Genomic DNA, 19,258 nt, shown 5'->3' on the forward strand with positions numbered 1-19,258 from the left:
TAAAATGTCAGCTTTCTGCTAGATTTTCTACCTGTCCACTTCCTCTGCTACTAGAAATGTGTATCTTCTAGATTTATTTGTTTCAAAATAATTTAATATTAATATTAAGCAACAACATAATTCAGATATTTCCATAACAACATAGTACCTACGTAATTCAAGATTACCTTTTGTCACGTTGTGTGATTGAAGACTTTCTTTTCTTATTGAGACTGTCAATAAAGAAAATGTAAATTAAAATATAAAAATTTAAAGTAAATTTTCATAAAAATTTTGTCTCAATTCAGTGCTAAGCTTTAAACACATGAGGATAATTTAAGCGTTAAAATATTTTCTCAAGGTGATTTTCAAAAATTTTGTCTTCTATCCAACTGGTACTTAACAAAAATAAGTGTTAACACTAAACACTGTTTTATAAACAGAGGTATAACATGAATGTAGGAAGAATATTAACTAGAATCTATGAAAATTGGGTCATTCTGGTTAACTGGATTTGGAGATAAACAAAAAAAAGAGTGATTTTGTCATTGACAATTATTCTTACATGTCTACGAATGTTCTCCTAATGATCCAATAGATTATTTCTTTGACAATTAAGACCTTTGTAAGCTTTGTGGATAATTATACTCAAATCAGTAATTGTCATATTATACGGTGTAGTTAGCTAAATAAATAAACCCAAGGTTAAGAAAAAAGGCATCATTGTGATTCAGTTTCTACCTTTCTCATCAACAGCAAATAAATCAATGCTTATTTGCATGCGTTGGCCTACCATCCATTGCTTCTTTGACAAAGCCATTACTTCATATCCACCAATTAACTACCAAATTTCTTCTTTTAATCAGACTTGCACTCACCACATACATTAAAAAAAAAAGGGTGTTTTTTTTTTCAAATGACATAAATGCATTTTGACTTACAGTATTTTAGCTTCAGGGATTTGCATTCTATTTTTAATTCTTTTAAAAAATTACCTTTTTCTTCTTTATGATGCTTCATGTCGGCTTTTTCTGTATAGAAGAAATAGTAACAGGGTGATATATTTATTTATATATTTATCTTTTTAATTGTACTTTAAGTTCTGGTATACATGTGCAGAACATGCAGGTTTGTTACATGAATGTACATGTATCATGGTGATTTGCTGCACCCATCAACCCAACATCTACATTAGGTATTTCTTCTAATGCTATTCCTCCTTTAGCCCCATACCCCCTGAAAGGCCCCAGTGTGTGATGTTTCCCTCCCTGTGCCCATATGTTCTCATTGCTCAACTCCCACTTATGAGTAAGAACGTGGGGTGTTTGGTTTTCTGTTTCTGTGTTAGTTAGTTTGCTGAGAATGATGATTTCCAGCTCCATCCATGTCCCTGCAAAGGACATGAACTCATTCTTTTTTATGGCTGTATAGTATTCCATGGTGCATATGTGTCACATTTTCTTTATCCAGTCTATCATTGATGGGCATTTGGGTGGTTCCAAGTCTTTGCTATTGTAAATAGTTCCTAAATACACATACATGGGCATGTGTCTTTATAGTAGAATCATTTATAATCTTTTGGTTATATACCCAGTAATGAAATTACTGGATCAAATGATATTTCTGGTTCTAGGTCCTCGAGGAATCTCCACACTGTCTTCAACAATGGTTAAACTAATTTATACTTCTATCAACAGTGTAAAAGTGTTCCTATTTCTTCACAGCCTCTCCAGCATCTGTTGTTTCATGACTTTTTAATGATGGCTATTCTAACTGTCATGAGATGGTATCTCATTGTGGTTTTGATTTCCATTTCTCTAATGACCAGTGATGATCAGTTTTTTTTTCATATGTTTGTTTGCTGCATGAATGTCTTCTTTTGAGACATGTCTGTTCATATTCCTAGTCCACCTTTTGATGGGTTTGGTTGTTTTTTTTCTTGTGAGTTTGTTTAAGTTCTTTGTAGATTCAGGATCCTAGTCCTTTGTCAGATGGCTAGATTGTAAACATTTTCTCCCATTCAGTAAGTTGCCTGTTCACTCTGATGATAGTTTCTTTTCCTATGCAGAAGCTCTTTAGTTTCATTAGATCCCTGTTTGTCAATTTTTGCTTTTGTTGCAATTGCTTCTGGTGTTTTAGTCACAAAGTCTTTGTCAGTGCCTATGTCCTGAATGGTACTGCCTAGGTTTTCTCTTAGTATTTTTGTGGTTTTAGGTCTTACATTTAAGTCTTTAATCTATCTTGAGTTAATTTTTGCATAAGGTGTAAGAAAGGGGTCCAGTTTAAGTTTTCTGCATATGGGCAGCCAATTTTCCCAAAACCATTTATTAAATAGGGAATCCTTTCCCCATTGCTTGTTTTTGTCAGGTTTCTTAAAGATCAGATGGCTGGAGATGTGTGGTGTTATTTATGAGGCCTCTGTTCTGTTCTATTAGCCTATTTATCTGCTTTGGTAACAGTACCATGCTGTTTTGGTTATTGTAGCCTTGTAGTATAGTTTAAAGTCAGGTAGCATGATGCCTCCAGCTTTGTTCCTTTTGCTTAGAATTGTCTTGTATATACAGGCTCTTTTTTGGTTCCATATGCAATTGAAAGTAATTTTTCTAATTCTGTGAAGGAAGTCAATGGTAGCTTAATGAGAATAGCATTAAATCTATAAATTACTTTTGGCAATATGGCCATCTTCATGATATTGATTCTTTCTATCCATGAGCATGGAATGATTTTCCATCTCTCTATGTCCTTTCTTATTTCCTTGAGCAGTAGTTTATAGTTCTCTTTGAAGGATCCTTCACATTTCTTGTAAGTTGTATTCCTAGGTATTTTATACTCTTCGTAGCAATTGTGAATGTAAGTTCACTCATGATTTGGCTGTATTATTGGTGTATAGGAATGCTTGTGAATTTTGAACATTGATTTTGTATCATGAGACTTTTCTGTAGTTGCTTATCAGCTCAAGGAGTTTTTGGGCTATAATGATGGGTTTTTCTAAATATATAATCAGGTCATCTGTAAACAGCGACAATTTGACATCCTCTTTTCCAATTTGAATACCATTTCTTTCCTTCTTTTGCTGATTCCCTGGCCCAAACTTCCAAAACTATATTGAATAGGAGGGGTGAGAGAGGGCATTATTGTCTTGTGCCAGTTTTCAAGGGGAATGTTGCCAACTTTTGCCCATTCAGTATATTGGCTCTGGGTTTGTCATAATTAGCTCTTATTATTTTGAGATACGTTCCATCAATACCTACTTTATTGAGAATTTTTAGCATGAATGGGTGTTGAATTTTATCAAAAGCCTTTTCTGCATCTCTTGAGATAATCATATGGTTTTTGTCCCTGGTTTTATTTATGTGAAGGATTATGTTTACTGATTTGTGTATGTTGAACCAGCTTTTCATCCCAGGTGTGAAGCTGACCTGATTGTGGTCCATAAACTTCCTGTTGTGCTGCTGGATTCAGTTTGCCAGTATTTTATTGAGGATTTTTGTGTCAATGTTCATCAGGGATATTGACCTGAAATTATCTTTTTTTTTTTAAAGTCTCTGCCAGGTTTTGGTATCAGGATAATGTTGGCCTCATAAAATGAGTTAGGGAGTCCTCTTTTTCTATTCTTTGGAATAGTTTCAAAAGAAATGGTACCAGCTACTCTTTGTACCTCTGGTAGAATTCTGCTGTGAATCCATCTGGTCCTGGGTTTATTTTATTTTATTTTATTGGTTGGTAGGCTATTAATCACTGCCTCAATTTCATAACTTGTTATTGGTCTATTCAGGGATTTGACGTCTTCCTGGTTTAGTCTTGGGAGAGTATGTATGTCCAGGAATTTTTCTATTTCTTCTAGATTTTCTAATTTATTTGCATAGAGGTGTTTATATTATTCTATGATGGTAGTTTCTGTGGGATCAGTAGTGATATACCCTTTATTATTTTTTATTGTGTCTACTTGATACTTCTCTCTTTTCTTCTTTGTTAGTCTGGCTAGTGTTCGATATACTTTGTTAATTATTTTAATAAACCAGCTACTGGATTCACTGATTTTCTTGAAGCATTTTTTGTGTCTGTATCTCTTTCAGTTCTGCTCTGATCTTAGTTACTTCTTGACTTCTGCTAGCTTTTAAATTTGTTTGTTCTTGCTTCTTCTCTAGTTTTTCTAATTGTTGATTTTGGATCTCTCCTACTTTCTTCATAATAAGGTAATTTATTTATTAACAAGTCTTCTTAAGGTGAGAAATTAAATTTTGTGTAGGCAATATTCACGGTTCAGGAGTAATTATGAAAGGAACTCTATAGCTTTAATTTATTAGTAACAGGTAGAGTCTGCTTTTGGTTTTACATTCCTATTCCTTTTAGGTGTTTGATAAAAATGTAATACCTATACGTTTTGCATGATGAATTGTAATGTACTGCAATTATAATATGTGCTATAAAATCCATGTCTTCATTTTCATCAACTGTTTTTAAGTCATATAATTTGTATAACTGTATATTTTTACCCTTTGTTTTTGTGGCTAATTTGATGTACATATCTTAAAATGTCTTTACCTTTACTTTCTTTTTCAGATTTTTCAGTTTTCTTCTTCCCTGGGGGGAAAACAACAATAAGAAATCATCATTTTTAAAAACATGACTTTCTTACTAATTCTTGGAGTAAACAGTTGGAGATGTGACTTAATCCTATGAGTGGAGGGAATCATGACTCTCCCATTTCATTTTTTGTTATGCTTGGTCATTCTGCTTATGTAGTCACCTATTGGGTCATAATTTCTCCTGCTCCTCCTCCTCCTCTGCTTCCTCCTCCAAGACCTTTATTCCTCTTCTTCCTACTACTTTTTTTCCTCCTCCCCTTCTTCTTCTTTTTTTGAGACAGGGTCTTTCTATATGCCCTCAAACTCCTGGACTGAAGGGGTCATCCCGCATCACCCTCCTGAGTAGTTTGGTTACTCACAGGCATGACCCTATTTCCTACCTCCTCCCTTTTTTTTTTAACATGCTTTGAAGAGAAGCTAGAATAAGCTATGCCTTTGTTAATTAGTTTAAACTAGAAACACAGAAAAAACAATTACATGTTAAATTTTTACCTTTAGGAAATAAGAATTTGCCTGGCATGATGAATACTCAATGAGTAAACTAATGAGTAGAAGCAATATAAAGTAACATAATATTTCTGAGCAAAATGTGGATCCAGTTTTCAAAGCAGTCTTGGTAAATTGATAATTTTCTTGCTATGCTTTTTAGACAAATGTGGGAAGAAAAACAATATTTAATAGAGGCTTACAAGTTTGTATGTAGTAAGAGTGGACATGTTACATCATCTAGTCCTTCTAATAAGCCTTTTGGGAAGTCTTTATGCCTGTTCTGCAGTTCAGAATATCTGGAATTTGAGCAGCTACAGGATTTTCTAAATGTTATACAGCTAGGGACTTAAATTTACATACTGTTTTCACCACTTTATCTTATCTCCCCTGAAAATGTAAATATTTACCTGATTCTGTGACTTCTGATGTTTGCTCTTTAGAAAAAAAAAGAATGTTAAAAAAAGGAAAAAATAAATAAAAGAAAAAGTATAATTTTTTATTCGATAGCAGACAATTGAAACTTATCTTCTGATATTTCCTCCTAAATTACAATAGGCACATATACTCAAACTGGCAAAGAAATGTGCTAGTGATTAATATTTTTGATAACTGTAACTAGACATCTATTTTGAAAATAAAAGAAATTTTCAATTAATCTAAAACAATCTATTTAAATATAATAGAAGTGGTTAGATAGAATAAATAAAATCTAGTACTTAATAGAACAGGATGATTGCAGTCAATGATAATTTGGTGTACATTTTAAAATAACTAAAATAGTAGAATGTTTATATAAAAATATCATAAAAGCTGATGTGATGGACCCATTTACCTTGATTTGATTACTATACATTGTATGCCTATATCAAAATATCTCATGTAGCCATAAATATATACAATGACTATGTACTCACAAAGTTAAAAATAAAATAAAATGAAAAGTAAAACATTAAAAAACATACATGGTATAATTAATCAGTTCTAAATTCTTTGGTTGATTTTCTAAAGTACAAATTAAAAATCTGTTTCACAAATTTTTAATCTTCATGGATGCATGCAACCATTCATTGTAGAATATTTATCAAAGCATCTTCATTTATAAGATGGTGTCAGAAATGCAATTGAGTGAGGTCGTGGGGTGAGATTAAAAATATAATAAAAACAAACTTGATTCATGGTGACTACAGTGTGATAATTGTTAGAAGACATAAAATTATATTTGCTTTTTGCCTATGATAATTCAGAATCATGCTTTCTCCTTATTCCTTCAGTAAATTTACAGATAAGTATTTCTACGTATAACCTGACAAGTTTTTTTTTCAACTTTCTATCACAATTTCAAACAATAACATTTCCAGAAAATAAAAATTCTCTGAAAGATTAAGAAATATCTCTCATAAAATATCAATGTTTTCTATAAACGTGATATTAGTTTTATCAGTCTTACATAACTATTTTAGGGAGCTATTTTCAAAATTCATAAAAAGGAATTAAAGTATTTTATAACAATGATGGTATACAATGAATAATGTTTCATAAAAATACAGTATTTTAAAATGGCTCTATGGTGATGTTTCATATTAGCACTCTAGTTTTGAATTTCAATCCTTAATTTTGGTAAGAGTGTTCATATTAGTAGCAATAATACAAACTATGCTAGAGAATTTCTCCAGCCTAAAGGCTGTACTTAATGCTTAAAATTGGCATTTAATCCATTAAGAAGTAAATTGTAGCTAAATTATTAAGGAATCTGTCATATTAACAAAACAGGTGAGTTCTGGGTATTAAAACATATAAATAAAACATCCAGATATGCTTTGGATTGAAATGTTCAAGTTTTAATCCAGGAAACAATCTGAATACTTTAATAGTGTAAAATAAATAGCTTCATTGTCCACTGTTGCATTTTTATAGTTGTTTAAAATATTCAGAAAACCCTAGTGATTTTGAATTACAAAATAAAATGTACCTCAGGGCTTTAAAAAAAAGTTAGAAAATAAAAAGCTAATGTGTTAAAATTAAATAAATTGACATATATTATGTGCTCTTAATTTTTCTCAATCCACATAGTAACTGTTAGAGGGATCTTCGTACTGTGTTGATTCAATATATCTGAACAAAAAATTGAAAGTAGATAAGAGAAAGACACAATTACCTTTTTTTGCACAGGTATTAGTTATCATGGTAAATGTGTTAGTAAAACAGATAGGTCAACAGAAAGCATGATAGGCATTCCCTCATGTATCCTGGTTCAGTGTCGTATTTCTAATAGGTGCTCAATAAATACATGTTCAGGGATTAATGAGTGTAATACAAGCATACTCATTTTGTTGTGCTTCACCTAATTGCACTTTTAGGTATCACATTTTTTACAAGTTGAAAGTTTGTGGCAACCCCGTATAATTAAGTATATTGGTGTAATTTTTCCAGCTGCATTTGTTTCTTTCACATTTTCCTGTCTCATTTTGGTAATTCTCACAATATTTCAAATTTTTCATTACTATTATATCTGTTATGGTAATCTGTGATCAGTGATCTTTGATATTACTATTGTAATTGTTTTGGGGTGCCTCCAGCCACAACTATATTAGGTGGTAAACTTAATGAAAGTGTGTATTGGGACTGCCATTCACCAGTTCCCTCTCCCTTTCCTTTAGGCCTTTCTGTTTCCTGAAAACTCAATAGTTTTGAAATTAGGCCAGCTAATAACCCTACAATGGCCTCAAAGTATTCACAAGAAAGAAAGACTTACACATCACTCACCTTAAATCAGAAATTAGAAATGACTAAGATTGTGAATGCAAAGGAAAAGTTCTTGAAGAAAAGTCAAAGTGTTACTCCAATGAACACATAAATGTTAATCATTCTCAGCAAACTGACACAAGAACAGAAAATGAAATACCACATATTCTCACTCATAGGTCGGTGATGAACAATGAGAACACATGGACACAGGGAGGGGAGCACTACACACTGGGGTCTATTGCGGGGAATAGGGGAGGGACAGCGTGGTGGGGAGCTGGGGAGGGATAGCATGGGGAGAAATGCCAGATGTGGGTGAAGGGGAAGAAGACAGCAAGTCACACATGTGTACCTATGCAACTATCTTGCATGTTCTGCACATGTACCCCAAAACCTAAAATGCAATAAAAAAAAGGAAAGGGAAACAGCCTTATTGCTGAGACAAAGAGAGTTTTAGTGGGCTGAATAGAAAACCAAAGCAGCTATAACATTCCCTGAAGCCAAAACTCAATCTATAGCAAGGCCCTAACTGTCTTCAAATCTGTGAAGGCTGAGAGAAGTGAGGAAGCTGCAGAAGAAAAGTTGGAAGCTAGGAGGGTTGGTTCATGAAATTTAAGGAAAGAAGCCACCTGCATAACATAAAAGTTCAAGCTGAAGCAGCAAATACTGATATAGAAGCTGCAGAAACTTATCCAGATCTAGCTAAGACAATTGACCAAGGTGGCAACAATCAACAATAAGCTTTAAATGTAGACAAAATACCCTTCTAGGGAGGCTCACTTGAGCCAAGGAGTTTGAAGTTGCTGTGAGCTATGATCCCCCCACTGAACTCAAACTTGTGACAGACTGAGACCCTGTTGTCTTTAAAACAACAACAACAACTTAACAAATAGTCTTCTATTAAAAGAAGATGTCATCTAGAACTTTCATAGCTAGAGAGAAAAAGCCAACATCTGGCTTCAAACCTTCAAAAGACAGGCTGATTCTCCTGTTGGAGGCTAATGAAGCTGGTGACTTGAAGTTGAAGCCAAAGCTTCTTTATCATTCTGAAAATTCTAGGTCCCTTAAGAATTATGCTAAATCCACTCTGTCTGTGTTCTATCACTGGAATAACAAAATCTGGATGACAGCACATCTGTTTACAGCATGATTTACTGACTGTTTTAAGCCCACCATTGAGACTTACTGCCAAGAAGAAAGATTTCTTTCAAAATATTATGGCTCATTGACAATGCACCTGGTCACTCAAGAGCTCTAATGGAGATATACAAGGAGGTTAATATTGTTTTCATGCCTGGGAACACAACATCCATTCTGTAGCCTATGGGACCAAGGAGTAATTTTGACATTCAAGTCTTATTACTTAATAAATACACTTCATAAGGCTGTAGGTGTCATATATAGTGACTCAGCTGATGAATCTGTGCAAAGTAAATTGAAAGTCTTCTGGAAGGGAATCACCTTTCTAGATGCCATTAAGAACATTTGTGACTCATGAGGGAGTCCAAATGTCAGTATCAACAGGAGTTTGAAAGAAATTGATTTCAGCTCTTAAGAATGACTTTGAGGATTCAATAGAAGTAACTGCAGAGGTGTTGGAAGTAACAAAAGAATTAGAATAAGAAGTGGTGACTGAATTGCTTCAATACATGATAAAACTTGAACAGACGAGGAGTTATTTCTCATGGATTAGATAAGAAAATGGATACTTGAGATGGAATCTATTCCTGGTGAAGATGTTGTGAACATTGCTGAAATGACAACAAAGGATTTAGAATATTCCATAAACTTAGTTGATAAAGCAGAAGCCAAGTGTGAGATGTTTACTCATTTTGGAAGAAGTTCTACTGTGAGTAAAATGCTGTAAAATAGCTATAGGTACTATAGAGAAATCTTTTGTGAAAGAGTCAAAGTGCCAAATTTTATTGAGTCTTATTTTGAGAAATTACCACAGCTACCCTAACCTTCGGAAACTACCACATTCATCAATTAGCACCCATCAACATTGAGACAAGACCTCTCAGCAGCAAAAGTATTGCAACTTGCTGAAGATTCAGATGATGAATGTTAAAATAAAAGTATTTTAACAGCAAAATACTTTAAAAATAAGCTATGTACATTTTTAGACATAATCCTCTTGCACACTTAATAGACTACATAATAGTATAAACGTAACTTTTATGTGCACAAGGAAAACAAAAAATTGTGTGACTTAGTTTATATTCACTTTATTGTGGTGGTCTGAATGAAATCTGCAACATCTCCAGGTATGCCAGTACAATGACATCTCATTTTCCTTGAATTGCATTTTTTAAATAACTAAATATCTCTTTATGTGCTTATTGGTCTATGGCTTCTTGCTGTACCCATTTTCCTTTGGTTGTGCTTTTTTGTCTCGAAGGTATGCCTGTGCACACAATATTCTTTGTCAACCAGAATTCACGTATATGGTAATAGTATAATGGCTATTACATTAACAAACATACCATACGTTTTTAACTTCATTTATAACTCAAATAAATTACAAAGTTAAAACAATGAAATAGGACATTCTTAAAATTCTAAAATGGTACACTTACTTGGAGCTGGTTTTGGTTTGTCTAAAAAGAAAAAAAAAGAAAATGAGTGATAATTTTCTGTCTATGGGTAATATATCGCCCTTTACATTTCCTATTTTTGCTTTTTACAGTAAAAATAAGAATAAGGCTAAACATATCTACAATGAGCAGTAGGGAGTGCATTTTTAATAATTTTCAAGTCACACTCTCAAAAGAGTAAAGCTTGAAACTACGGAATCTTTTTTAGTCTCTTCTTTATTTCTGTAAAACTTCATGCTTGATTTGATACAATATTAATAAATGCTCACAATAATCTGAACTTCTTACTGTTTGTCAAATGGCATAAAATACATATTCTGTCACTGTCCTTTAGAATACATATTAATATTAATTTAGACTAACAATTTACACTCTCCCAATCCAGTATGTTGAACAAGGTTGCTTTATAAAATCTCAGAAATGAATGGGTGGTAGGTTAAAAAAAATCATAAAGACATTCTATTTTTTTTCAGTATAGCATGTCTTCTAAAATTAACTAAAAACATTAACTGTGTCATCTTACATCTAAAGTTCTATTCCTTCATAAAAGGTAGACAAGATTTGGCTATGATTGCAGAAGGTTTGAATCATCTAAAATTAAGTTGAATAATGAGTATGTTAACAGAGGGAATACAAATTGGTACATTTTTTGTAGAGAGCAATTAGGAATATCTATTCAAACTATATTTAATATACACTCTTACAAAAAATCTTTAAATAATTTTTTCCCATAAAATTAATAAAACTAGACATATTGTTAATCAATTTGTGAAATTAACAAAACTAGATAGGTATATATTATTATATATTTTTAAAGGAGACTTTTAAAACAACTTTAACATACATCATTAGAGTCTAATTAACTGTGTACAAACATAAAATAAAACACTATTTTTAGGAAATATTTTATGTACTGATATGTAAAAAAGCTTCAAGATATATTCTGAAATAGAAAACCCTAGTGACAGGATAATTTATAGCATGTTAATATTTGTGTAAGAAAAACAAAAGTGGCATATATATATGTACAGATAGAAAGATAATCCTAGAAGGATACATTAAGAAATAACTGAGAAAGGGAAGATGGACAAATAGGAACAGATCTGGAGTGCAGTTTGCAGTAAGAAGAATGCAGAGGGTGAGTGATCACTGCATTTTCACAAGAGTTTTCACTGCCCACAGACAAGGATATTCCTGTACTGAAAGGTGCCACAAGTTTCCAGCATGGCTGTATTAGCTAGCACTGTGGGTCTCCACACAAAAACTCGCACAAATCCATGTGGCTGTTTCAACAGGCACCCAGAATGCCTGGGATACAGAGCCTCCCATTCAAATGAAAAAAAAAAAAAAATGAGTGAAACAGGGAGCCAGGTGATCTGACACAGCAGGTCCCACCCACAACAAAGACCATCAATCTGAAATGCTCTGGATTAAGAGTTTCACAGCAAGCACAGCTGGACCCGGGAATGTCCAGCTCAGTGGGGGTAAGGGCATCCACCATTACGGAGGCACTCCGCCACTACTGAGGCAGTCTGTCATTGCCAAGGCAGTTCTAACAGGAAGGTCACACTGCAGCTGGGCAGAGCCCACAGTAGCTCAGTAATCCTCCTGCTGGCAGACTGTGGCTAGGCTACCACCTTGCTGGACAGGACATCTCTGAAGAAAGGCAGCAGCATGTCAGGAACTTACAAATAAAGCCCCACCTTCCCAGGACAGAGTACCTGGTGAAAGGGCGCTTATGAGTTCCACTGCAGCAGTCTTAAACATACCAGCCCAGAAGCTCTAAATGGAACAATAGAGCTCCCAGCTCAGCACTTGAGCTCCTATAAGGAATAGAATGTCTCCTCAAGTAGTTCCCTGATCCCTGTATATCCAAAGAGGCACTCATAAAGGAGAGCTAAGGCTGACATCAGCGGGTACCCTTCTGGGAAACATAACAGAAAAAGAAACTGGTAGCAACACTTACTGTTCTGCAGCCCCTGCGGGTGATCCCCAGGCAAGCAGGGACTGGAGTGGACCTCCAGCAGGCCTACAGTAGAGGGGCCTGATGGTTAAAAGGAAAACTAAAAAACAGAAAGAAATAACTTCAGCATCAACAAAATGGAAATCAACTAAGAGACTCTATCAGAAGCCACCAGCTACAAAGACTGCAGATAGATAAATCCATAAAGATGGGAAGAAACCAGCGCAAAAAGGATGAAAACAGCAAAAGCTCCTCCTCCAAGGGATCACAATTCCACATGAGGAAGGGAACAAAGCTGGAGAGAGAATGAGTCTGATGAATGGACAGAAACAGGCTTCAGAAGGTGGGTAATAGCAAACTTCTCTGAGCTAAGCAAAGAAACTAAGAACCTTGAAAAAAGGTTTGATGAAATGCTAATGAGAAAAAACAGCTTAGAGAAGAATATAAATGACCTGATGGAGATGAAAAACACAACAAGGGAACTTCATGAAGTATACACAAGTTTCAATAGCTGAATCGACCAAGCAGAAGAAAGGATATCAGAGACTGAAGATCAACTCAATGAAATAAAATGAGAAGACAAGATTGGAGAAAGAAGAGTGAAGAGAAATGAAAAAAAGGCTCCAAGAAATATGGGATTATGTGAAAAGACCTAATCTACATTTGATGGGTCTGAGTGTGATGGAGAGAATGAATCCAAGCTGGAAAACCCTCTTCAGTATATTATCCAGGAGAACTTCCCAACCTAGCAAGGCAGGCCAATATTCAAGTCCAGGAAATACAGAGAACACCAAAGAGGTATTTCTCAAGAAGAGCAACCCAAAGGCACATAATCGTCAGATTCACCAGGGTTGAAATGAAAGAAAAAATGCTAAGGGAAGCCAAGAGAAAGGTCAGGTTATCCAGAAAGGAAAGCCTATCAACTCATGGTGGATCTCATGGCAGAAACCCCACAAGCCAGAAGAGAGTGGGGACCAATAATCAACATCCTTATAGAAACGAATGTTCATTGCAGCACTGTTTACAATAGCAAAGACCTGGAATCAACCCAAATGCCCATCGATGATAGACTGGATTGGGAAAATGTGGCACATATACACCATGGAATATTATGCAGCAATCAGAAATGACGAGTTCGTGTCGTTTATAGGGACATGGATGAATCTGGAGAACATCATTCTCAGCAAACTGACACAAGAACAGAAAATGAAACACTGCATATTCTCACTCATAGGCGGGTGATGAAAAATGAGAACACATGGACACAGAGAGGGGAGTACTAAACACTGGGGTCTATTGGGGGGAAAAGGGGAGGGCCAGTGGGAGGGGGAGGTGGGGAGGGATAGCCTGGGGAGAAATGCCAAATGTGGGTGAAGGGGAGAAAGCAAACAAAACACACTGCCCTGTGTGTACCTATGCAACTGTATTGCATGCTCTGCACATGTACCCCAAAACCTAAAATGCAATAAAAAAAGAATAAATAAATAAAAAAAAAAGAAAAGAACTTTCAACCTAGAATTTCATATCCAGTCAAACTAAGCTTCATAAGTGAAGGAGAAATAAAATTCTTTATAAACAAGCAATTGCTGAGAGATTTCATCACCACCAGACCTGCTATACAAGAGCTTCTGAAAGAAGCACTAAACATAGAAAGGAACAACCAGTACCAACCACTCCAAAAATGTACCAAAGGGTAAAGACTGTCAACCCAATGAAGAAACTGCATCAACTAACAGGCAAAACAACCAGCTAGCATCAACATGGCAGTATCGAATTCACACATAACAATATGAACCCTAAATGTAAATTGGCTAAATGCCCCAATCAAAAGACACAGTCAAAAGACACAGACTAGCAAATTGGATAAAACGTCAAAACCCATTGGTGTAGTGTATTCAGGAAACCCATCTCACATGCAAGGGCACACATAGGTTCAAAATAAAGGGATGGAGGAAGATTTACCAACCAAATGGAGAGCAAAAAAAAAGTAGGAGTTGCAATCCTAGTCTCTGACAAAATAAACTTTAAACCAACAAAGATCAAAAGAGAAAGGAAGGACATTACATAATGGTAAAAGGATCAATGCAACAAGAAGAGCTAACAATCCTAAATATATATGCACCCAATACAGGAACACCCAGATACATAAAGCAAGTTCTCAATGATCTACAAAGAGACTTAGACTTCCAGACAATAATAGTGGGAAACTTAAACACTCCACTGTCAATATTAGACAGTTTAACGAGACAGAAAATTAACAAGGATATTCAGGACTTGAACTCAGATCTGAACCAAGCAAACCTAATAGACATCTACAGAACTCTTCACCCCAAATCTGCAGAATATACATACTTCTCAGCAACACATCACACCTACTCTAACATTGATCACATAATTGGAAGTAAATCACTCCTTAGCAAATACAAAAAACTGGAAATCGTGACAGTCTCTCAGACCACAGTGCAATCAAATTAGAATTCAGGATAGAGAAACCAACTGAGAACTGGACAACTTCATGGAAACTGAACAACTGGCTTTTGAATGTTGACTGGATAAACAATGAAATTAAGGCAGAAATAAAGATGTTCTTTGAAACCAATGAGAATGAATACACAATGTACCAGAATCCTTGGGACACATTTAAAGCAGTGTCTAGAGGGAAACATATAGTAATAAATGCCCACATGAGAAGCAAGGAAAGACCTAAAATTGACATCATATCATCAAAATTGAATGATCTGGAGAAGGAAGATTAATAAACACTCAAAAGCTAGCAGAAGACAAGAAATAACCAAGATCAGAGCAGAACTGAAGGAGATAGAGACACAAAAACCCTTCAAAGAAAGTCAATAAATCCAGAAGCTGGTTTTTCAAAATGATCAATGAAACAGACAGGCCACTAGCCAGATTAATGAAAAAGAAAAGAGAAAATAATCAAATAGATGCAATAAAAAATGATAAAGAGGATATCACCACTGATTCTGTAGAAATACAAACTACCATCAGATATTACTACAAAGAACTCTATGCACATAAACCAGTAAACCTGGTAGAAATGGATAAATTCCTGGACACTTGCACACTCCCAAGCCTAAACCAGGAAGAAGTTGAAACTCTAAATAGACCAATAACAAGGGCTGAAGTTGAGGCAGAAATTAATAGCCTACCAACCAAGAAAAGCCCAGGTCCAGATGGGTTCACAGCCAAATTCTACCAGATATACAAAGAGGAGCTGGCACCACAACTTCTGAAATTATTCTAAACAATCCAAAAAGAAGGAATCCTTCCCAAATCATTTTATGATACCAACATCATCCTGATACCAAAACCTGGCAGAGACTCAACAAAAAAAGAAAACTTCAGGCCATTATCCATGATGAACATAGATGCAAAAATCTTCAATAAAATACTGGCAAATCGATTGCAACAGCACATCAAAAAGCTTATCCATCATGATCAAGTAGGCTTCATGCTAGGAATGCAGGGTGGGTTCAACATATGCAAGTCTATGAATGTAATCCACCACATAAACAGAACCAAAGATGAAAACCACATGATCATCTGAACAGATGCAGAGAAGGCCTTTGACAAAATTTCACAGCCCTTTATGCTAAAAACTTTCAATAAACTAGGTATTGATGGAATATATCACAAAATAATAAAAGCTATTTATGACAAACCTGCTGCTGATACATATTGAATTGGCAAAAACTGGAAGTATTCCCTTTGAAATCAGGTACTAGATAAGGATGCCCTTTCTCTCACCACTCCTATTCAATATAATATTGGAAGTTCTAGCCAGAGCAATCAGACAAGAAAAAGAAATAAAGGGTATTCAATTAAGAAAGCAGGAAGTCAAATTATCTCTACTTGCAGATGACATGATTGTATATTTAGAAGACCCCATCATCTCAGTCCACAATCTCCTGAAACTGATAAGCAACTTCAGCAAAGTCTCAGGATACAAAAATCAATGTGCAGAAGTCACAAGCTTTCCTACACACCAATAACAGACTTAAAGAGAATCAAATCAAAAGTGAACTCCCATTCACAATTGCTACAAAGAGAATAAAATATCTTGGAATACAACTAACAAGGAACGTAAAGGACCACTTCAAGGAGAACTATGAATCACTGCTCAAGGAAATAAGAGAGGACACAAACAGATGGAAAAACATTCCATGCTCATGGTTAGGAAATATTTTCACAATATTTTAATATTGTGAAAATGGCCATACTACCCAAAGTAATTTATAGATTCAATGCTATCCCCATCAAGCTACCTATGACCCTCTTCACAGAACTGGAAAAAACCACCTTAAACTTCATATGGAACCAAAAGAGAGCCTGCATAGCCAAGACAATCTTTTTTTTTAAATTTTTTATTTTTTATTGTGTTTTAAGTTTTGGGGTACATGTGCAGAACATGTAAGGTAGTTGCATAGGCACACACATGGCAGAATGTTTTGGCATTCTTAAGCAAAAAGAACAAAGCTGGAGGCATCACACTATCTGACTTCAAACTGTACTACAAGGCTATCATAATCAAAACAGCTTGGTACCAGTACCAAAACAGATGTATAGACCAATGGAACAGAACAGAGACCTTGGAGGCAATGCCACACGTCCACAAGTATCTGATCTTTGACAAACCTGACAAAAACAAGCAATGGGAAAAGGATCCCCTGTTTAATAAATGGTATTGGGAAAACTGGCCTAGCCATGTGCAGAAACAGAAACTAGACCCCTTCCTGACACTTACACTAAAATTAACTCCAGATGGATTAAAGACTTAAACATAAGACCTAACACCATGAAAACGCTAGAAGAGAACCTAGGCAAAACCATTCAGGACACAGGCATAGGCAAGGACTTCATGACTAAAGCACCAAAATCATTGGCAACAAAAGCCAAAATAGACAAATGGGACCTAATTAAACTCCAGAGCTTAATTTCTCTGAGGCAGGAGAATTATAAAAACAAAGACAAAAACAAAACAAAACAAAACAAAAAACTCCAGAGCTTCTGTACAGCAAAAGAAACACCATTAGAGTGAAATGGCAACCAACAGAATGGGAAAACATTTCTGCAATCTACCCATCTGACAAAGGGCTAATATCCAGAATCTACAAATAACTAAAACAGATTTACAAGAAAAAAACAAACAAACAAACCCATTCAAAAGTGGGTGAAGGATATCAACAAACACTTTTCAAAAGAAGACATTTATGAGGCCAACAACAAACATATGAATAAATGCTCATCATCACTGGTCATTAGAGAAATGCAAATCAAAACCACATTGAGATACCATCTCACTTCAGTTAGAATGGCAATCATTAAAATCTGGAGACAACAGATGCTGGAGAGGATGTGGAGAAATAGGAACACTTTTACACTGTTGGTGGGAGTGTAGGTTAGTTCACCATTGTGGAAGACAGTGTGGCAATTCTTCAAGGACTTAGAAATAGAAATTCCACCTTACCCAGCAATCCCATTACTGGGTATATATCCAAAGGATTGTAAATCGTTCTATTATAAAAACACACGCATACGTAGGTTCATTGCAGCACTGTTTACAATAGCAAAGACCTGGAACCAACCCAAATGCCCATTGATGATAGACTGGAAAAGGAAAATGGGATATATATACACCATGGAATAGTCTGCAGCCATAACAAAAGATGAGTTGGCGTCCCTTGTAGGGTCATGGATGAATCTGGAAACTATCATTCCCAGCAAACTGACACAAGAACAGAAAATTAAACACCACATGTTCTCTCACTCATAGGTGGGTGTTGAACAATGAGAACACATGGACACAGTGAGGGGAGCATCACACTCTGGGGTCTGTTGAGGGGGACTATGGGAGGGACAGTGGGGGTAGGGAGGTTGATCAGGGATAACATGGGGAGAAGTGCCAGATATAGATGACAGGGGATGGAGGCAGCAAACCACATTGTCTTCTAGGTACCTATGCAACAATTCCGCATGATCTGCATATGTACCCCAGAATCTAAAGTATAATTTTATATATATATATATATATATATATATATATATATATATTTACCTATGGATAAATATAAATAAATACCTATGGATATTAAATAAATATATAAATAAATATTTATGGATATTATCAGATATTTTTACAATGAAAACTGGTAGAATTTAATAAAAGAGAGAGATTTTTGCAGTTAGCTTCTTATATGTTTCAGTTTTTGAACCATGTGAAGTATTACATACTGTAAAAATTGACATTTTAAAAGAATTAAGCTAACTTTTAAAATGAGGTAACTTCTCTTTTAAGAAAATATTTCAAGCAGAAATTCACAATTTGTGAAAATTAATCTGTATAATTTAATAGGATATTTTAAAACTATCAACAGTGGATCAACTTCATCAGTATGATATATTAACGTGACAACAGTGAAATACCGAATATTTTGTAAGGACCTTGTGAATCATAAAAGCAAATCTAATTTGTTGATTTTGCTGTATCATAATTGCACATGTTTGGCAATCTAGGTTTGACTGACAAAAATATAACCCTTGGGTTAGATAAAACTAGATTATATTACAAACCACAGGATGACACATTAACAGGAAACACAGTGAAAATCACTGGTAGACATTACTTTAATTTTCTATAATAAAAATACTGAATTCAGATAAATAGAAACCAAAAATGGTAAAATACCTGTTTTTATAAATGGAGGTTCTCTTTCTTGATGTTCAGCTTTTTCTAGAGAAAGAAATCAAAATTCACTGGCAATCTGTGGATCCTTTGTCTGGCAAACATTTCTTATTTACATATTTGCAAGTGATCCTCAGCATACCCAAGAGGTATGCCCCCAAAATTATTTTCATGTAATTTGAAACAATGAAAATATATT

General features: G+C 34.9%; 1 protein-coding gene across 50 annotated transcripts in view; it reads right to left on the reverse strand.

Moving 5' to 3' along the window:
• Positions 1–19,258, reverse strand: part of TRDN (triadin) — a 415,209-nt gene that overhangs the window by 45,667 nt on the left and 350,284 nt on the right. For 38 of the 50 annotated variants that reach the window (XM_078370051.1, XM_078370045.1, XM_078370044.1 and 35 more), the window contains 6 exons: positions 19,063–19,107; positions 10,379–10,399; positions 5,465–5,491; positions 4,525–4,563; positions 975–1,010; positions 168–212 (listed from right to left, as the gene is read on the reverse strand). In XM_078370051.1, the coding sequence (XP_078226177.1) occupies positions 168–212; positions 975–1,010; positions 4,525–4,563; positions 5,465–5,491; positions 10,379–10,399; positions 19,063–19,107 (213 nt within the window). The remainder of the gene's footprint in view (positions 1–167; positions 213–974; positions 1,011–4,524; positions 4,564–5,464; positions 5,492–10,378; positions 10,400–19,062; positions 19,108–19,258) is intronic. The other 12 variants (XM_078370033.1, XM_078370041.1, XM_054254397.2 and 9 more) reach the window with 1 other exon arrangement.

Source organism: Callithrix jacchus, chromosome 4 (genome assembly GCF_049354715.1).
Source record: "Callithrix jacchus isolate 240 chromosome 4, calJac240_pri, whole genome shotgun sequence".
NCBI classification, from domain to species: domain Eukaryota; kingdom Metazoa; phylum Chordata; class Mammalia; order Primates; family Cebidae; genus Callithrix; species Callithrix jacchus.